This window comes from Plectropomus leopardus, chromosome 5 (assembly GCF_026936395.1).
Source record: "Plectropomus leopardus strain MGB_pleo_1.0 chromosome 5, ASM2693639v1, whole genome shotgun sequence".
NCBI classification, from domain to species: domain Eukaryota; kingdom Metazoa; phylum Chordata; class Actinopteri; order Perciformes; family Serranidae; genus Plectropomus; species Plectropomus leopardus.
In genome coordinates, this window is record NC_142180.1 from 33,433,547 (window position 1) to 33,455,402 (window position 21,856).

Genomic DNA, 21,856 nt, shown 5'->3' on the forward strand with positions numbered 1-21,856 from the left:
CTGCGAATATTGCCTTATTGTACCACCGTGTTTCTACAGAACAGACAAACCAGACACTGGCTCTATGGGTCAATTGTGTTTTTTGGCTACTGTAGTTTGCAGCCTCTCTGCAATGAGCAGCATTGAAAAAACACTGATTTTTTTTCAGTTTTCCTATAGGGACATAATTAACAATCGGAAAATGGTAATAAATCGCTGTTTACCACGATATATATATATATATATATATATATATATATATATTTATATATTTATATAGTTATATATATATATGTTGTTATTGCAATTGCAGACAATAATCGCAATAATGTTGTATTGTGACTTAAGTATTGTGATAATATCGAATCATGGGGACTGTTGTGGTTTCCACCCAAAACAAACAAATAGCAGGAAGTGTGCCAAACAGCGTAAAAATAAACCAAACTGATTTATAATGTCAAACTGCTTTATTCAGTGTTATTCTTTACCGGTTAAAATTCTGGGTTCGTTTGTTTTGCAGAGGAAGAGACTTCTGCCCATAATTTTGCTCCTGGCAAAAACCTCCTGAAAGGTTGGATCTTAAAGTTATCACAGAAAAAAAGGCGAGCACAAATAAGTATGTTTAGCCATACTGCATTGGCTAAACACTAATTTGTAGCGTGAAACTGCTTTATTCAATGTTTTTTTTTTTATACTGGTTTTAATTTTCTGGTTGGTTTATTTTGGAGAGGAGGAGACCTCTGCGGATAATTCAGCTCCTGGCAAAAAACCCTGAATGAACTCTGAAAGAATTTGACAAAGAAGACTTTGAGCTGGTTGCAATCTGCAGTCCTCACCGCTAGATACCGCAAAATCCCCCTGAATGTTACACTGGAACTTTAAATCCGTCTATCAGTTTTAACAGTGCTGTGACAGAAATTGCTTATTTTAATAAATAGATAAATGGCTGAAGAATAAAAAAACCCTGTGTTGAAATTGTTAAGCTTCACTCTGCTTTCTTGGCTTCACATCCCAGAGACGATATAAACTGCAGGTCGGACTCAGCATTAATTAAACAAACTGCACGATCAGTATTTTATTTTCTGCAAACAAAACAATTAACAAATGGTTACTGAGGAAACATTATCACCACTCTGATAAAGCAGCACGCTGATCAGCACTTCTCTTCTTCCTGTCCCGTAACTCCACATGAATCACACGAAACACAAATGTGTCACATGAATAGCACTCTAACTCATCCCCTAAATGTATGCTCTCACAATCTGTAGTGTCTGGGGCTTTTTCTGTGGCTATTGGATCACTGCGCTGGGTATTGTATGTCATGAGAGATGATAGAGCAGTGTGGTCCAGAAAGCACACAGGCACACACCCGACAGAGTCACAGCCCAATCGCAGCTCTGCCGGAGACGCTGCTCGCCATTCAGGATGGTAAGCCATAGATTTCCCACTGCGCCATAGGTTCTTCCCATGATGCCATCTTGCTCTCTATTCAAGTTGACGCCATCTTGGCTGGTAGATGTCCTTGCTCTCTGTGCAAACACTCTGTGCCTTTGTTCTGTGATAATTTGCAGATGAGGAGGATTGAGGATCATGGCAAACAAACACCGATTATCTTTTGAAGTGGGAGCAGAGGGTAGTAAAATAATATGTGGGGAAATTGCACCATCTTGTGGCAGGTCTTTGCTCGTGGGTGCAGCTGAGAAGATCACAATTACTCACCAAGACAGCTCTGCAGTGGCACAGTGACAATAATGACAGCCACAGAAAGAAGAGATGCATATGCCTATAGAGAAAAGAGAAAGATGATTTAAATAAATTATCACGTTTTCTCTCTCAAAATAGCAGTGTATATTGTCTTTAATGTCTTATTCATGATGAATGTTCAATTAGCATTTTCACATATTTCAATAATTGAAGGTAGATTAAAAGGAGAGGAAAATAAAGTGCAGGATTGCAGCTTGTGCTGTGTTGAATTTCTCTCTTACTACACACAGTATGAGTTGATTGCCTTATGCCTACCAAGAGGAGCTGTGCACCGTTCTGAGTCACTCTCCTCAAGGCTTTTCCCATCTGGACTCTGAGCAGAGCTAAAGAACAGGGCGTCACTGCCTCTTTCTTCTCCGTCTCCACACATCTTAGGAGATAAAACAATGGAAACAGTGTTACATGTGAATACAGTGATGTTGAGCCTGCATGTTTTTGACAAAATAACAGTAGAAGCACATCTTTGGACTGAGATCAGCGAGTAGACGTTTGCCTTAAAGAATTTTGACATTTGGGAAATTGTAGCTTTCTTGCCAAGAGTTAGACGTGTTCAATTTTTTTTTTTTTTTAGTCAATTAATCAAATTTTATATTAATTCCACCTTTTAAAAAAATCAAATGCAATTCAAAGTGCTTTACAGTTTGATTGAAGAAATAAGAAACAAAAAAACATAGGAAATTAACAAAAATGGATTTTAAAAATGGATCTTACAAAAATACAATAAGTATAAACCATAACATTGTGATAGTAAGACAGTACATAAAAGCCAGACCAAAAAGATAGGTTTTTAGTTTATGTTTAAAAAGTATCACTATTTCCAGCTCCTCTCAGATCCTTTGGCATGTTGTTCTAGCAGTTTGAGCGTAAAGGCTGAAAGCAGAATCACAAAATGTTTTTAGTTTTACTCTGAATAAAAATCTCTTGAGATGATCTTGTCAGGGGTTCCCAAATTTTTAAACAATAACTACAAAACAACAGATGAATGACAGAATAATTAAATAAATAAATACATACGAATAACTGAAACACAATTATAAATACTGCAACACAGGGACACACAGCAGACAAGAAAAACAAAAAACAGCAAAGACACAGATAGGACAAAACACAAATCTTATTCAGTCAAAAATTTGCAAACATTGCAAGCTCAAGGTGGCCAGATTTTCAATAATAGATAAACATTTAAGTGTAAGTGGATCACCAAATACAGCCAAAGAGTAAATTGAAAGCACTCTCATATCTGTATAGTAATTGTGACGCTGACAGTTACAGTAGTTTAGCATAAAGACTGGAAAAAGGGGGAAACGGCTCTTCTGGCTGTCCAAAGGTGACAAATTCCACCTTCCAGCATCTCTAACAGCCAATCTACACTGACAGCATTTAGAAGCGTTTTTTAACATATCACTGCCAAGCTACGAATCCATTTTTATTAAAAGTATCAGTCCACATCGACTGGATCAATCCCAGGAATATCCCACTGTATGTGTGTTTTGAACTTATTGACCTTATCTACATTGAATGACACCCAGTCTGTCTGTGAGTTTGTTTCCCTACAGGCAGATTCCCCTCACTCGCTGCAGTTTGTGGGGAAATAAGATCAATAAATCGATACATAAAAACACTGCTGATTTATTTTCCAGTGGAGCCGTCATAAATGCTATTTCGGTTCATTAAATTTCTGCTGTCAGTCAGCTCGGTGAAGGCGGGTTAGCACAGTGGACTCAGCTCCCCAGGAACTACTGCTAACAGACAGCTGAGACGTTTACTGAAGACGGAGTCATGGTACATGTCCACAGGATCCGTCATTTCCACGCTTCCCAGTCATCATCTATTTAAGCAGCCGTGCAATGCTTTCTTGCAGTGCTGCGTTGCGTTTTAAAAGACGGGGTGTCCACTCCTTATTTGAATAAAGTCAGATCTAGGCTATTTTATGCAAATCAGGGACGTCTAGTGCGACTTGCCGCCTCTGGAAACTTGAAAAACTTTTAAAACTAACCTTTGTCAATCGGAAAAAGAGGACAGATTCAGCAACTTTATGACTTATTTCTTGCCTAAAACGTTCGTAGACCTATTTTGGTGAAGTGTATAAGAGAAGTTTTAAAACGAGCTGCCATGTTTGTTCAGTTTGAAATCCAGGAGCAGACAGCTGACATACTTATGTCCAATGCTGGGAAGCTGCATGACTCCTCATGTCCTCAAACACCCCTGTGGACATTTACCATCACATCTCGCTTACATTTCCCTTCCAGCGGGGATTCCCAGTAATGCTCACTCATTAATACGTTACCTTCTTGGAAATCACCATAAACTCCATGATATGATGTTATCGTAACGCTTAAATCACGATACAATATTATTTCAATTTAGAACATATTGTGGTACATATTAGGATACAATATATTGCGACCTATTACCTTTTTTCACCTGCAATTATGTAGTTGTTTTTTTTCAAATAGAATAAAGTTTTTAGTCTTTTCATCTCACTTCATTCATTTTTATTGCAAGAAATTGTATTTAGTGGACTGAAAACGATTCTAGTAGGCTGTCAGAAGTTTAACTTATACTGTATTTGTAATATTAATAATTCAAATTATACTGGACATTTGTGCACTGATATGATATTGCCCAACAAAAATACGCAATACTATGATGTATTGACTTTTTCCCCCAACCCCCACAATGCAAAATCAACAACTAAAAACGATGAAAACGGCAAGCTGTTGCCACCTGTTTGTGCTATGGCTGTTGTTGGTTCCTTCCTATTTATCGTAAATGTTAATATATGTTACCAATCTTTGATTTTTCTCTTGGCAAAAAGGAAATAGTAGAAGCACATCATATAGCAAGATCCCTTACTACTAAACAGCCTTGGATCAGCAAAATAACATTCATGATCATTACTCATTGTTGTGGCAGTTTATGAATTTCAAAAAAGCACCTTTTTAAGATCTTCTCCACCACGACGTCCTTCTCATCATAACGTGACACATTAAACAAGCTGTAGACGCTCAATGGCAGAACATATCCTTTTTCTGCCAAGACGACCAAGTTGTACATTCCCTGTGTGAAAAAAAGATCATAACAGGAGCTGATGGGTTATTCACACAGAATAGTCTCCAAATAATAACACTGTATAATGCCGTTTGTTGTTTTTATTGCGGTGGGCCTGAGCCCGTGAAACTTTAATTAAGTTTATCATAGGGTGATGAGATTACAGCTCAAGTAAATCTGTCACCTGAGGGCTTCCTGCTCGAGCTGCTCTGCCATACATCGATGTGGCCTGACCAACCACAGATAATGAGTCCTCTCGCCTGCCGGAGGATCGGAGGTAGTGGTCTCCCATTCTGAGCAGAGCTATAAAAGAAGATAAATACTTGCTGTTTATTGACCAGATTGACAGAAGGAGGGAGAGGTGAAAGAAACATGAAATGAGAGAAACTCACCGGATGGATGGGGATCATAATTTAATATAGAGTAGTTATGATATCTCCACTGACAATCATAGCCGAGATTCAGTTTCTGCATTTGGGAGAATGAGCTCAGGGTGAGAGAGAGCAGAGCAATGATGATTAAGGTTATGCTATCAACCGCTGACTATTTCCCTCCGGGGTTGGTTTTCTTATTTTAGGCTGGACTGGAATTGTGTGCATCAGCTACCTTAAGATCTCCAATTATGAGACATCGATTTCAGATTTGTGCTGTTGTTGAATTGTTTTGTAGACAGACACTAAGGGTTAAAAACCAGAGAAACTACATTCTACCTCACACAGGTGTGCAGCATTGCTCTGGGCCAAACCCAGACCGGTTTCAGCTGCCAAAACATACTTCACAAATGCTCCCCGCCTGTTTGCAACACAATAAAACAAACGTGAAGAAGCAGAGACGGATGGTAAAGACCAGAGAAAATGATTAAATGAGGACAATCGAAAAGTAATTGAAATTAATGTCCCTACCAAGAGCCCTGGAGGTAGGCCTGGAGAGCGTCTCTGACCATAAATCCAAGGTGTCCGTTTTGTTCGCAGACCTTTTTTAGCATTCTGCACAGAGGGTAAAGGGATGGGTGATGAATTATGGAATATCATTTTCCCCACATAAACGGAAAATATTTTAACTTGATCTAAAAATAGTTCCTGATTTGTTGAGGTCATTCTAAAAAAAACACGTCTACAGCTGCAGCAGGAGCTTCTTTAAATTCATAAGATACTAGAGGAACAATGAGTCTCTCTGTGCCAGACAATAATGCAGTGACAGTGACTCTTATTTTTAGATATGCAAATACGAGGTTCTGACCTTGAATTAGCCACTGTCATTGAAATTAGATGCCACTGAGCTGCAGGCTACAGTGCAACAGCCCATAACAAAGCTTTCTTCACCAAGCTAATGAAAGCCTCTTACATCACAGCCCTCTCCACATCCTGAGACACCCCCTCCAGGCTTCCTGTCGAAAGGTACCAAGCTGCCTCCACAGATGCAGAGACATGACCGAGCTGAGATGCATTCAGAAACAGCAGAAATGCAGCAGTCTGTGGATCATTTAGAAAATATATCAACTTATCGTACCAGATCAGAGATCAAACTACAGTGAACTTAAATTTAAATGCAGCTGTGTTTTGCTCCCATTTTTTTTAAGACTTTTTTTACACGCATTATAGATCTATTTTTCTCATTTTTTGTCGCAGATGTGTTCAAATCAGTCTTAGTGAGCATTTCTCCCATTGTTTCCCAGATAATTAGAATCTGCATATAGCAGTAGTGGATACAACAGGGGGTTGGAGTGGTAAACTCCACTTTTTTTTCTTTTCTTTTTTTGATGTTGTATCTTTCGTGTTGTGTGTCTGTGTGTGTGTCTGTGTCTGTGTGTCTGTGAACAAAACACAGGTGAAAATGATTTTTTTCCCCTTAGTCACGGAGTGGATATTGATGTGTTGATCTGGTCAGAGCTGATCAGATCAGATCAATGGATTAGAGGAGCAGCTGCTGCAGATGAGAGTAAAAGGAAACTTTTAGACCACCATAATCAACAGTTGAGTTTCGCTTTCACTGCACATGGCATTCTGCTGCTCCATCTGTGCCCAGAGTACGCTCTGGACTCTGACAGTGTGGTGTAATGAGTAACGAAACGGTATATGTATTCCTATGTTAATGTTCTAGCTCCAAAAATATGTATGTGGCAGCAGATTTTTTTAGTCATGGTGGGCCATCCCAAATAAATGAATGCGTGGGAAACCCTGCCGAAGTTTGTCTTGTCTGAAATAATCCATCCACCCAATAGTCGGGCATATCAAGAGGCTGATTTCACTTTTTGCTTTGTGCTGATGATAAAAGGCCACGGTAAAACATGCAGTTTGATGACACAACACAATGTCACAGATGTCACAAGTTTTAACAGGGCATGCTGTTGTCATGCTGACTGCAGGAATGTCCACCGGAGCTATTGCCGTGACCTGAATGTTAATTTGGGGTCACTGTGCTCAGGAGGTAGTAAAGGTCGTCCACTAATCGGAAGGTTGGCGGTTTGATTCCTGGCACCTCCAGTCCGCATGTCAAAATGTCCTTGGGCAAAATAATGAACCCTAAATTGCTCCTGGTGGCTGTGTTTAAGTGCATCAGGATGGTTATTAAGTAGCAGGTGGCACCTTGTACAGTATCCTCGGCCACCAGTGTGTGAACGGGTGAATGTGACATATAGTGTAAAAACGCTTTAAGGCGGTATACAAGTGCAGGTCAACTTACCATTAAACAATTTCACAATTAGCTTTCTCCAATGTCACTTTCCTGAATTTGGCAGTACATCCAACCAGCCTCAAAACCACACAGGTCGGTTGCAGTGTTTCCCACAGAATTGAAATCTGTGTGGCAGTTGTCTGCTTTCACTGACCTCTGCAGGAGCGGGTTAGGACAATGAGCATGCAGATAAACTTCCTTAAAAGTTTTTTGAGGGTTTGTGTAGAACTTCTTTGTTTGTGCAAACCAATTGTTGCACTGGCTGTTGAGGTTGCTGGTCTCAGACGATCATGCAGGTGAAAACACTGGATGTTGTTGTCTTCAGCTGGTGTGGTTACTTGTCATCTGCAGTTGTGAGTCTGGTTGCATATACTACCAAGTTCACATAAATGTCATTGGAGATGGTTTACGGTAGTAAAATGAACATTCAGTTCACGGCAGCTCTGGTGGACATTCCTGCCGCCAGCATGCCAGTGGCACAATACTTCAAATTTTGTGACATCTGTGGCATTGTATTGTGTGATAAAACTGTAAATTTCAGAGTGGCCGTTAACCCTTTGAAACCTGAGCAAATTGGCTTAATTTCTTTCAGAAACATGGACGAATGGCAATGAGTATATTAACAAGAAATGACCTCACACCAAGCTACTGGTGGCCGTTTTATGCGTGTTTTTGAAAGAAAACAAACAATTTAAGTGTCAAAGGTTTAAATGCTTGTGAGACAAATCTGAAGGCAGCAAGAAAGCAGATGTAGATCCAGGTTTCAAAGGATTAATAGTGCCAACCCAAAGCACACGTGTAATAATGATGCTGTTTATCATCTTCATCTTGATATGCTCCACCTGTCGGGTGGATGGATTATCTGAGAAATGCTCTTTAACATATATTGAGAGCAAAAAAAGTCTTCAGTTTTTAACTTAAACCTCATTAATTTTTGTACAGTGTTTATCAGCTCATTGATCGCACTAGATCACACATGAAACTAAATTATTAACAAGGTGTGGGACTCTAACCTCATTCCTCCATGGGCGGTGCGGGTTAATCCCTTTGAGATGATAAATCCCTAGGTTAAACATGGCTTCATCACTCCCATTGTGCGCCGCCTGCTTGAAGTACTTCACTGCATTCTTGTGGTCGTTCAATATAATCCCATGGTACCAGCCTAAACCATTCAGGGCATTAATTGAGCCCTAAAGCAGGGAAACAGACAGAGGTGTAGTGACAGCACATACTGTAAACACGGATTGATCGCCAGGGGTACACACGTACCATCGCTGCAGCTTTCTTCATCAGCTTAAAACCGCGGGTGTAGTTTCTTTTCACTCCTTGGCCCTGAACGAATCAACATCAATCAGTGAATCAATAACTGTCAAAACACACACACTTACAAAACATCGAGTGTCAAATTTGATTATAAGGTAAGTAGGTTGAGTCTTTATTATCGTACAGAACCTTCATTAGGAGGACGGAGTAGTCGTACATCGCTGAAGGATCCTTCATCTGCATAGCGCTTCTTTCAAGCCACTTCGCTGCGCTTGTGATGTCTTTTGAGATTCCATGATGTCCCCAGTAAAGCATTGTCCCCAGGCGTTTCTGAACATAATAAGAGTTTCTGTTGGCTTATGCTGAACATGGACTGTGTCTACTGATCATAACGGAGAAAAGACGGTAACTCAAACTTACCTGAGATTCTAGGTCTCCACTCTTTGCCTTGTATTTCAGATAATGAAACACGTCACTTCGATCATGTTTGAGGCTTTTTAGATCCTCCTGATTGCTTAGATAGATGTGTTCAAGTGTGTGGTGCTTTGGGAAAGACAAATAAATCAATACAGTAAACTGTTAGTACTGCCACTTTCACAAATAGTACTCTCTTATCAAAATTTTCAACAAAATTAGCATGCAAGTCTTTTTAAAAACCTGTTGAAAATAGGCAATAGACTGCTTCCACATTGGCAGCAGTGGACGGATATGCCTTTCTGGGTTATTTTTTGTTTTTATTTTTGTTTGTTTTGTTTTGTTTTGTTTTGTTGTCACGGACAGGATAGTAGAAAGCAGCATGGAGGCCAGAGAAAATGTTACCTAGGTTACTTCTTTTTTAATATCTCCTACTTTTTCAGTCTCACTTTCTACTTCTGTGCCAACTAAATTTTGAGAAAGTGCCACTTGGACAGAGGTGTACGGTATTGTCAGTGGCCTGTCATTTGATCGTGCCGGCAAAGGAGCTAAAATTATCAGGTCAACCTGGGTGTTGTATTTTCATAACCGCCGATCAGAGCCAGTCAGAATTGTAGCTTATAAATACCTGTTACTACTGCTGTAATAACTGTGGTGTTTTATCACAGGTGTGATTGTAACCTTTCCCATTACATACAAAAGCAAGATGTTAGTGGCTGTTTAATAGTTGTTGTTTTTTACCAGTGGAAAAGTGGCTTAATAATACTCTTTAGTATTGTAATACAAGTAGAACATTTGCACAAATTAATTTTTGAAAATATAAATTAATTTTAAAGTTCAGTGTGTAAGTCTTAGAGGCATTTATTGGCAGAAATGGTATATAATATTCATAACTCTGTTTTAATGCAGGGACACTCAACTTGCTTCGCCCGGGGACACTTTTGCAAAATGACAGGAGACCAGGGGCCAGGTAATAAACAAACGTTAATTATATTTATGAGCATATATAAAAAATGAACTGCCTGTTTTCAACCCTTCTATGTTTGCGGCCCTCACTCATCTTTGCCAAGAGGCAAATCCAGTCTCAGTAGCCCCACAGTCAGGTGGACGCGGGGACATCTCTAGGTTTTAAGACATTAAGGAAAAAGCTGTGACCTCTGTCGGGGGATCCTCACTAAGCAGTTTTGGGGGTTTTTCTTAATATAAAAGCTCCACTTTTATGCTTTTTAATGCACTCTGGAACCGTGTTTACTTACAAACGACAAAAAAAGAATTAATTTATTTTCACTGTGAATTACAAAATTATTGGGTGCCAATGGGCAGCAAGGTGAGTATCACTGTTTTAGTGTATAACCACCTGAAAACAAAAACAGTCAGGTTTTCGTTATGTCAGAATGAGCCATTTATATTTGCTTATGGAGCAGCTCCTCTTCCACAGAGTCCACTATGTTGTTCCCAGAATGGATAAACCATTTACTGGCTGTACATAAGGCCATTTTGTGTTGGTCACTGTAGTTCTCCAAAACCACTGCACATGGAATAAGTTTTAGTTCAGCAACTTTACCGCTAGATACCTCTAAATCCTACACACTGGACTTTTTAATCCCCTGAAAACCTGTTCAATTTACAGTAATCAAAGTGAGGGCTCAGCAGTATTTATTTAAAGTTCAATGTTTAAAAATGAATCAGGACTGTGTGAGTGTGGTTTGATCCGATTTGATTCACAGCACAACAAAAGCAAAAACAAAACCCGATTCAAATGCTTGCTAAATCCGGATTGGTGCTGAGAAATACTTGACATCACGTTTTTTACTCGAGCTCCTCTCACTTCAGACCAATCGGAGGAGCTCAGACAAAACGACACAGACAGCTGTTACTCAATTGAAATAAATAAAACCATTTATAAAAGCATTTTGTTGTCAGGTAAGACCTTATCACTTGCAATAAGAAGCAGATTGAGAAAACAGGTTTTCAGGGCCTTTAATTAAGATTGAAACCAGATGGATTATTGTTCTGTCATCCACTCAGAAAGTTTTCAAGTTGGTCAAAGTGCAGCAGGGAGAGTTTTCCCAAATAGACTTCACAGCAATTGTTTTCTCAGTGCATTTGCTGCCTGTTCAAGCTGGAGCTGACAGTAAAGCCTTTCTGTTGTCTTCATGAACCTCGATTTATTTGATGCATCTTATTTAAATATCCCAAGAATAAACAGGAAATCAGTCTGAAGTAGAGTTTTCTCATAGCGGGCGCCTTATCTTTGGATTGCTCTCCTTCTATTCATCAGGACAGAGAACTCATTCACATTTTTAAATTAAGATATAAGATCCACCTATTCTCCTCGGCTCGACCAACAAATGCACCATTAATCATATTTGGGAGCCTGTCCCTTTGGTAACTCTGCTGTCATGTACTTGTACAGTATTACAGTTTGTGCATTTGTGTTGTATAGTGTATGTGAATGTGTTTGAAGGCCTATGGATTTACTTATTTTTCTTACACATACTGTGCATTTGTCTATATATATTTTGAACACACATTTTTGATGTTATTATGCATTGATTGTTATCTTTACTAGCTGCAACAGTATTGTAACGGCTGGTATTGTTTTCACCATTGAAGAAGATTGTGTTTCATTGTGTTAAACTGGCGTCCTGGTGACATCTATCTTACTACCACAGAATTGGCTCGGAGTATTTTGGCAGGTTTTTACATGTATGTCTGGGGACAGATTTTGCCACTGTGATAGCAACCATGCAAGACACAGTCACAAAATTTTACAGGTTAGGATTGAAATAAAGTCAGAGTTTGAAGTTTGTTGTGGTCCAAACAAGGGAGCCAGAAGTAGGGGAAAGTGAATAAAGCACTTGCCCCCCGACTTTATGCCCGTGGTCAGCATTCATTTTAAAGTCACTGCAGTGATCCCATCACATGACTGTCTGTAGTTTACTTATGTTCCACATTTTCTTTACTTTCACTCACTTTGACTTTGACATAGATATATGTCAATATTTCAATATGTTATATCAACATCATGATGGGAGACTAGGTATCATTTTAGCTTTTGGATATCATAATCTTGTAATTGTTATGTTTTCTTGGTTTTAAAGGCAGAGTTCAAAATCGATATCAAGATGTGTGATGTTATGTGTGATATTTGGATTTTTTGATTTTCTTCATATTAGCCAGCCCTACTTTGACATTTTTTGAAACTCACTTTCTTGTCGAAAATACAAGACAAGATTGATACCACACCTACATCTGTGACTGCCAGCGCCTTTTCCAAATTAACATGTTACGTCTCTTTTGTCTAATATGTACAAAAAACAAAATGTAAAATTTGACGTTTTATGTGGCGACTATTTCTAACCTAACCACCGATTGGTTCTAGCTGTATATTCAACCGGCAGATAAACCTTTTATGAATAAGCACATCTCACTGAAAATAAACGTGAACTATTCCTTTAAATGTAAAAAGATAAACTGTGTGTTTGTAGTGTAGCTTAAATACATACTTGGGCATCACTGACAATCAGTTGCTCTGTTTCTGTAGACAGCACGATGTCTTTTCTCAGATACAGCTGTGCTCATAGCTTAAGTGTCATGGGCATGCCAACATGGTTACATGAATGCTAGCATGCTGATGTCATGCCACTGTAATTTTCACCATGTAACAGCTTAGTTTTGCATGTTAGCATGCTAGAACTTTTTTCAATTTGCATAAAAACAAAGTTGAGGGTGATTTTAGGTCATTAGTTTTGTAGGTAAGAGGTCATAAACCAAACTGTTGAACAAAAGAAATTGAAAAAGGAAATTTTGACCTGATGGTGGCACTAGATGTAATGTCAGGGGATCAGCCTGGTCATTAAAAGTATCATGGCAATATGTCCAGTAGCTGATGAGACATTTCAGTCTGGACCTAAGTGAAGAACTACGGACACGTAAATGCAAATGAAAATTATATAATTACATTTTCAGATAATTTTTGAGTCAAACAGTGCATGTTTATTCTGAAGAATAAAAATGTATTTCTGTTAATGTGTTTTCCTTTTACATATTATTAAGTGGAGCATTTTCTGAAAATTAAGAGTCATATGTCCTTTTTCTTTTTAGTACTAATTATGTCAAACAATGTGCATTCTTTGAGATGAAAATTTAAATACAAATTGGATGATTGAATTTTTATTTAATTTATGAGTCAAATGATGTAGCCGTATTCTTCAAATTAAAAGGCCTTACTGGTAATGCATTTTAATTTAGCTTTTTCAGTGTAGTTCTGAGCAGTATTTGCTTCCATAAAGGACAGACCAGTGTTTACATCTCTAGAGCCATGCTGCTGCAGTGCTAGCATTAATTAAAAATAATTTCAGTTTTTTAAACATACCTCATTTACATGTGTCCTGTAGCTATCCATGCTGCTCTGTGCCCCAGCGTTGGAATAATAGCTGTAAGCCATGTCCAGGTCCTTTGGAAACTCATCAATTCCTTGTGTGTGCTTGTACCCAGCATGCATCAGGGCAAAGCGGTTATCGCCCGATGCGCCAATCAAACCATAGACATGGCCCTAAAGCACACAGGAGTCAATATTATCAGTAATCATTAGAGAAGTGATGTTACTTGTGATAAAGTAGCAATTAAGGTACAAGGAAGGCAGTGACTCTACCTGTTGTTTATCGAATGAGTGCCCCAGGCCAGAGAGGTGGATAGTGGCCAACAACAGAGACGCTTTGTGATTTCCAAAGCAGGAGGATACTCTGAGTAGAGGTGTTGATCTGAATGTGATTTTAGTTTGTGCCTGCTCCACAGTGAAAATTTTACCAACTTCCTGCTCAAACAAAGCATTCCTGAGGTCCTTCTTGGCCAAAAAGCCTACAGAAAATGACACAGAAACATGTCAAAAGCTGTGAATAATGAGTTGTATATGACTTGGTCAAACAATCTATAGACAAGTTTCCACTAAATTGTCAAGGAACTTTTGATATGTAAAAAAAAAAAAAAAAAAAGAAAGAAGCAAATTAAATGCATTTCCATCAATTGGCTAGGAGAGAATAAGTGAGGCTTGGCAAACTGAAGTTTTGTCAGAACTTGGCGGTACATGAAACAATTTACGCATGGCTGTAATCCGTCACAAAAATAAATAGAAATAGAGGTGAAATGGAGGTGATTTGTTTCAATTTGACAAGTTTCAATTCTTCCTGAAATGTCAGTATTGGCCACGTCTCCTGGTAACCAGAGACAAAGACAAATTAATGCAAAGATTCTAATGCACGGAAAGACACTGACAGCTGAAGCAGCGGAGCAGTCATGTGAGTTGCTACTGCAGAACTTTTTTTTTCACTTTTTCAGAACTTTTTGCACAATTGAGAAAGTCTTTGCAGTTTCCACCATATTTTCTAGTGCGATGCTTCAAAATGCGCATATAAATATGTTCTTAGGAACGCAGCTTATGGCACCTGTTCTGATTTCCTCCTCTTTAGTTTGCAGGAAATGAAAAAGTGTGCTGTATTTAAGTTGTTTTTCCCAGGTCCATGTTTGCGTGCAGATTTTCCACCCAGGCTGACCCCACAGTTGTATGAAGTAAGGGGTACAGGCACCTAAAATAAAACATAAAGCAACCTGTCAGAAGTAGTTCTCTTATGTCAAATAGGTGTGCAGTTGTTGTATTGACACCCTGTATATGAGATGTATGGGTTGATCCCTGTAGACTGGTTGCTACACTGCTTTAAAGGACTTGTCAAAGTAATATATCACCTGTGTTGACTGGTGAGGGGACATGACTCTTAGTTATTTCTTGGAGAAAAGCTCTTGTAAGTGCTTTCATTTCCCGACACTCCTGATGAGTTTTATCCAGCTCCTGTAATGTTGACTCTGGGGGAAGTTGATTTTTCACCTGTGACATGGGTAACAGCGTATTTCAGCACAGTAATAAAACAACAAAACTGTGAATTAACAAGGATAAGACAAAAAGTGCTTTACCATCTCAGTTCCTAGACGATAGTATTTCATAGGTCCAAAATATCCATGGATGCTTGTCAAGTATCTGCTTCCTCCAATTACAAAGTATCCATCAGTGTCATCATAATGGATACTGTTCTGAAATCTAAAAGACATTGAACACCACTCAAACTAGCACTCATCATCATTGTGCATGCATCAGTCATTACTGCTCTGTTGTGGGACTACCTAAACACCAGTTTCACCTGGAAGTGGTTCCTCATGTCTTGTGTCCTTCATACTCTTTTTCGGCCAAATTAGCTCTGGTTCTTGAAGTGGTTTTGTTCAGGATTCTTGGAAATCTGGTGCTATCTAGCAAGCTTACCTGCATTTCCACCAGTTTTGAGCAGAGCCATTGTAATCAAGGATGCATCATCAACAAAGGGAGTTGCACATTGCACAGCGGAAGTAAACAGAAGTAGTAATAAGGCAGGTCACACTGATTACCTGTGAGCCTTTCTTCTGTTATTGAGGGCTGGGGCAATTAATCAATGTAATCGACATCATCGATTACAGAAATACTTTGATTTGCAAATTGTGCATCACAGTGTACTAAGCTGCACCCGGTCAGAGCATGCATTCCACCGGAAAGTGAGCCGCAGCCCTTCACTGCGACTTAAATGACTTCTCATATTAGGACAGCTTCTCTTCACAGACACCTGAAGAGAAAGCACCCCAGAGCACTTCATCAAGATTGCAAATAGCACCGTCCTTTTCACTTTTTGTCAAGCACGATATATCAAGATAATCAACACATGGAAAGTTTTTCCATTTAGTAGTAGTTACTTTCCGCACCACTGCTAACTTTACACTGTGCATCATATATACTTTTTATATTTTGTGTTTTGTTTAACGACCGTGCACGAGAGAGAAAATCGCTTAAAATAATGATACAGACTGCTATCTGTGCTGCTGTTACAGTCTTTGAATCGATGAAACACTTACTTTCCTTGCCAGACACAGATGCAAAAACACATTTTCCCGTGATAATCTAAACTTAATATCACTCCAGTGATAAAATCATTGTTTGAAATAATCATTAGCTCAATTGAGAAAAAATAATCAGTAGGTGCAGCCCCGCTCTGCAGGTTCCCTGTGTCTCCCTGCACCCCCCTGAAATCTACGCTTACGCCTAACTTCTCTGAAACTGCACATTTCTCAAGTTAACAGGGTTGATTCCTTAGATATGTCAGACGTAAAACCTTGGCTGTCCATTCAGACCACTCAGAGCACGGGGCTGATGTGATCACAGAGCTTGCTGAAGCTTGTACTGCTGCATCCTGTAAAATCACGCTTATACCAGTGAAATACTATGTTTTTAGGGAGTCCCGTTCTATTGCAGTAACAGGACAAACTAGTGCTTTGTAAAGACAACAGTTGCTTAAATAAAAATGACATAAAGCATCAGCATTATATCGACAACCTGTCTTACTTATATTGGTATCTGCGGGTTTTATCATCCCACGTTGCATCCAGCAGCACCTGAAAGTTAAGAGACAATAAAACATGAGCTCACAACACACAGTGAAAGAAAAAATAACCAACTCAGCTGTGAACGACTCCAAATTGCAGCACACACTGCAATCGCCTGGAGTTTCCCAGCTGGAAAGGAACCATCTTTCAGGATCTTACAGCTGTTCCAAAAGGAAATCAAACACCGCAAAGCAAGGGCACCAAACCAAACAGAAGAGAAAGAAAGGCTATAAGATGTTGCCCCGAGCTGTACTTTAATTTCTATTTCTTATCCCACCACCCAGAGGAGACACACACTGAGGTTTTATACCTTTGAGTCCTGTATGTAGCAGTCTAATCTAATCCATTTCCAGTGGGGCAATACCACGCCGGCTCGGAAAGCTTCATCTTTTCCCGTCGTCAGGCGTGCTTGAATTACGATGTTCCCTACACAGGAGATATGACAGTCATCTATGACAGTCATATTTTTCACCACAGGAGATGTGGAGCTCTTTATTAATACATGACAAAGTCTGTTCCACAGTCTCACAAAACACACACCATCACTCACAATCATCTCATGATACCCCAGTCCAATCCCCTAAACTGGTATCAGGTGTATCCACAAGCAGCTGCGGCCCACCTGTGTCTGTAAGCTGCATCAGAACCGAGTCGTACACATTTTTCCTGTCGACGTGATGGATGATCCCGCAGAGCTTCTCTTGACACCATTTCAGGAGGTAGATCCACACAGATAAGGTGACGCTGAAAACCAAGCAACAACACATCATTTGACAAATCATTTTTTCAGCCACCGAAGCGCAAGGTCGAATTCATAACGCGCCGCTATCAGCTAGAAATGACTGACCTTGCTTTCTTTCATTGACCGTAAATAAAAAGCTCATATGCTCCGCTGAAGAGGCTTCGTGAAGCTTGTTAAGTCATTTGTAATCACAGTGAAGCAAAACTAAAAGTGTTGTAACAGCTGACAGCACTGAAAAGGAAACAATCAGTGACCTGTGGCCCATCAATCTGCTGATATCAACACAAACCATTAAATACTGAACAGCTGAGGGAATATGTGCTGTTTTATCTCGCTTTAATGTACATCTCTATAGTATTATTAGTATTTAAAACATATATATTCTTAAAGTTCTCTCCTGGCGCTGATTAAAACCCTCATGTCTGTTCATCATACATATGTAGAAGCTCTCTCCATGAAAAAATAACTTCATGCCTTAAAATGCTTTAGATGTAGCTCTACACCTTTGCCTCATTCAGTATGCACCGATCTATGAATATGCAAATGAGTCACCACCTCTATCTCCATTCTCCACCCACCTCTCGCCTGCAGCACGAGTGAACAGCTCACCTTCGACTCTGCTCATCGCTCTCTACAACGTTAAAAATGTAACAGTAATAGATAACACGAGCCTTTGGCCTGACTACATAATCAAACAGCTGCTAATGTGTTGCTAATGTTCGAAAAACCTTGTTCCCGATAGCCAGCTCTGACAAGTTAAAGTGAAAGTAAAACTTAATACATAGCTACACCTGGCTTCTCCTCGCATGTCCCTAAGTTGACGTGTGAAACCTCGGCTGTCTGAAGCAGTGTTTTTGAGACCGTCACCAGTATGCTGCATTTCCAAATCGGTTACTAATCGATTATCTGTATCTTCTCGGCCAGAAGAAGCTGGAAATTATTGGTTTATCGGTATCTGTTGAAATAATTCTTATCGTGCATCACTGATAATGTTTATTGTCATTTCCTACTTTGTTGTGCTGTAGCAAACAAAGTAAAAAGTCCAGTTATGAATGACATGGATCAAAGATTTTTGGCTGTTATACTTATTAAAAAAACTTTTATGCTCATAGTTATATTGTATCTTCTGAAACGTGCTGCGGTGCATCTGCTAAAACTACAAGCTTGGCCTTCATGAGCTTGGAGCTCTGCGCTCAACTGTGTGTACTTTTCTTTTTTTGCTCATGATATGTGTTTTTAGCTTTTTGAGCTATTTGATACAGCATTTGGAGACCCTGCTGGAGATTAAATTCCTGCTGTGTTGTTAAACTTTATTCCGAATAAGCTCCAAGTAAACTGAACTAAATGAGAAGTCAGTGGGTGAATTTTAAGACAAACCTGGGCTGTGTCACAGCATGACGACGGGCGCTCTCCAGGGCTCTGTTCTTAAAAGGCTGGAACCTGCGGACCACCCCAAAGCGCTCGCCAGGACTTGCCAGGGGGAACGTCAGCATGTCCATTACATCTAAGCAAAGTAAAAAAGATTACAAAGAGAAACAATATTTTCATGTTTCTGTTGAAGTTAATGAAAAGAAAGAATCTAACCGGACTCATGTGGACATTGATGAGTTGTGTTTGGGGTCATCTGCCACCTCAGCTGAGCCGACCATGAAGGGCACTCAGTGGGAGGTTTAGCAGGACGTCCTGAGAGCGGCTCCATCTGCAGCACTTTATAAATCCTCATCATGGAGTTGTGGTATGTCCCGTGTTCGCTGCCATTGTTAAGATGGTCTAACCAAGCACGAACTGTCACATTCTGGACGTCCAAAACGCGCCTGTTGAAAAAGCTGCGTTGATATAAAATGGATGGAGGCAATCTGAGCAGCACCTTGTGGATCCTGTAGACTCGAGGTGTGTTGCTGATCCATTTCCTCCTGAAGACCACTAAATCTGTCTTCCTTAATGTGGACGCCGCCACCTCTACTACCAGCCGACACGGCCTGGAGCAGTGATACCGCACACGGACCACTGAGCCGTCTGCCACTTTGTCAGGTGCTGAGTCAAACCCTATGAAATTGTCACGCGGGCTCTCACCAGTCTGGGATGAGGAGGCTGAAATGGCTGGTAACACACAGTGTCCCTGGGCGAAATGAAAGATGAGTAAATAGAATTAAGTGATGTAAAGAAAACAGACGAGCAGGCAGTCTTTTTCACTCAAACAAATTAGGCAGGAAACAAGTTGCCAGAGGACATATTTTTAAAAAGATGTTCACTTTTGGCCACTCGAGGCAGCGGAAACGAGCTGTGAACGCATCACTGACATGTCATCACATTCTCTCTCATGCAGTGGATGAGACAGATCTGAACAGGGCTAATCGCCACCTTTAAGTTGATCTGGTGAACTTGTTAGTTAGGAGTTTCTTATTTACATGACAGGCAGTTCAGAGGAAACATTAAGATTCATTTGGAGCTGTGTTTGTGGCCATCTGGCAAATGCAAGACTTTTAGCTCTGTTTTATGACAAAGGCAAATATTTGACACTAAGGAGAAAATATAATTGCTGTCCCCACTTGGCAAAAATAATTGGAGGTCGACATTGCTGTTGCTGAGAGGCTGTGCCGCAATCTTTTAAACTACTGCAAAGGTAGTTGTATTGGGAGGTAGATGTATCTTGTGATAGAAGACAGCTTATGAGATCCATCAGTACTGACCATAGTAACAAATACACAAATTTTTTTAAAAAATGCAAAGGCAGATACTTGTCCCTAGGAGATGCAATGAAGTCGGCTAAAGATGGACCTATTTTAAGTCCTATTTTTATTCAAAGATTTGTCAATTTGCAGAAATGTGATATAACATGGAAGAGAAAGCAGTGCTCTGTTGTTTAATTTTGGGTAAGAAGTTTTGGTACGATTGTATTTCTATTTTGCTTTTAGGAGGTGCACTGAGACTTTGCTGCAGAGTGAGCACTCTTGACTATCACGCCACTCTTTGGTAGAGGCCACAGCGTCCGCATACAGCAGCTTAACACGTCACAGTCTCTGGCTTTTGTTTGATTTCTAGTCTTGGCAAAAAATGTTGCTGTGCATCTGTTTACGATCTGTTGTTTGCACCGTTAGCTTGTTTACTATATTACATGAATGCCACTGTCGTTCTGAACGTCCTGCTAAGCCCCGTGTAAACTTTAAAACTGTATATGGGGGAAAATAAAACACATTGCAGAACACAGCCCTAAACAACTGTAATTATCATTTTGGCCATAATATTACAGCCCTGGGAACAACTGGCATTTTCAAAGGGGTCACTTGAATTCTCACCTCAAGATATCTGAATGAAAAAATCTCCCCCAAAAATGAGAGGGCTTGTTCCCAGCAAATTAAATCTGTGTATGTGTTGGTTTTTTTTTTTTTTGAGGAAAAGGCAAATAGCCTATTGACACCTAACACATTAAAACAGGATTGTTGTGGAGCTCAGAAATGTTAATTGTACCAGTATTAGTCAATGCACATCAGATAATAAGGAACATAAAGTACATCAGTATGTGATTCCTTAACTCTCATTTGGCACATTTTTCAATGAGTCTATGTACTTCTTCGCCATAATCACATTTATGAAATTCAGTAATAACTTTGGGTTTTGGTCTGCCACCCCAAGATTTTCAGTGGCCCCATGTGGTCACTTCTATAAAAAATTTCTGAGGGTGCCACTGTTTTTCGTTCAACGCAATATATCAGCTCACTGTAATTACTTTTAAGTATTATAGAGTTTCTTACCATTATAATGGCAGCAGCGAAGACATATCCGCAAAAGATAGAGTGCAACACGTTCATTTTGAGTCTTTTTTTAACCTACATTAATTAAAATGAAAAAACACGTAATCCTTGAGGTCAATATAAATCCATCTGACACACAGAGTTAATAATGTGTCAAGTCATGTTGGGCCGCAGTGGTTGAATTGTGACAGCTTACAGGTGGCAGCTGTGTGAGTATACACCCTGAGTGATGCAGCATTACCTGATATTCTGGTGTTTCAAGTTCAGCGGTTGGAGTGAGTTGCCTTTAAAGGGCTTCAGTACCTGAGAGGCTTGGCTGGATTGAGTCTGCTGTGTTACAAAAAATGTTGTTTGATTCATTTCACTCCTGATTCTATTAGGGAACTTTTTATGGGAGTGCTGCATCAAAGCTCACAGTCTAACTTAATTTGATGTGCTCGAGTGAAGGCTTTGCCATCACCCTGTGTCCTCTCTGGCCTCCGCCCACACAAGACTTTGAAGAAATCTGATCTGAAAAACAACCTGATATAGCAGCCAAAATTAATTACCCATGGGCTAGTGACTGTGGATGCTTCAAAGTCAAGGGAGTGAGGTTTTTGGTAACTGTTGCTGATGGGTTGTTTTAGATGACCACATGGAAATGAACCCAGTCTTGTTGTCTATATAAAGGCAGACTGCTGCCAAAAACCAACAAACCACAGCTCTAGATAAAATGCAAACCTTTGTAGACAGTTGATCTGATTATTTTTTTGAGTGG

The 21,856-nt window shown here is 39.7% G+C and overlaps 1 protein-coding gene and 1 long non-coding RNA gene across 2 annotated transcripts in view; one reads left to right on the top strand and one right to left on the bottom strand.

The window, feature by feature from the left end:
• LOC148189611 (uncharacterized) overlaps positions 1-11,577 on the top strand; it is a 23,916-nt gene extending 12,339 nt beyond the window's left edge. The window contains exon 3 of the long non-coding RNA XR_015776671.1: positions 10,054-11,577. This is a non-coding gene — a long non-coding RNA (uncharacterized LOC148189611). The remainder of the gene's footprint in view (positions 1-10,053) is intronic.
• On the bottom strand, positions 1,026-21,292 carry LOC121962006 (protein sel-1 homolog 3). The gene is made up of 24 exons (XM_042512171.2): positions 21,100-21,292; positions 18,932-19,466; positions 18,725-18,851; positions 17,228-17,349; positions 16,916-17,031; positions 16,565-16,614; positions 15,115-15,238; positions 14,890-15,028; positions 14,592-14,732; positions 13,802-14,007; positions 13,523-13,702; positions 9,151-9,273; positions 8,920-9,060; positions 8,737-8,799; positions 8,481-8,657; positions 6,139-6,266; positions 5,697-5,780; positions 5,505-5,586; positions 5,187-5,262; positions 4,979-5,097; positions 4,682-4,803; positions 1,999-2,113; positions 1,699-1,762; positions 1,026-1,534 (listed from the first exon to the last, which is right to left on the bottom strand). The coding sequence occupies exons 1-24, from the start codon at positions 21,154-21,156 to the stop codon at positions 1,299-1,301; spliced, it is 3,327 nt and encodes a 1,108-aa protein (XP_042368105.2). The 5' UTR covers positions 21,157-21,292; the 3' UTR covers positions 1,026-1,298.
• Positions 21,293-21,856: the final 564 nt, after the last annotated feature.

Coding starts and splice junctions, on each gene's coding strand:
- LOC121962006 (XM_042512171.2), bottom strand. CDS start 21,156: ATGAACGTGTTGCACTCTATCTTTTGCGGATATGTCTTCGCTGCTGCC. Junction 17,350..18,724: donor CATGCTGTGACACAGCCCAG/GTTTGTCTTAAA, acceptor CTTGGTTTTCAG/CGTCACCTTATCTGTGTGGA. Junction 15,239..16,564: donor ACCCGCAGATACCAATATAA/GTAAGACAGGTT, acceptor AATGTCTTTTAG/ATTTCAGAACAGTATCCATT.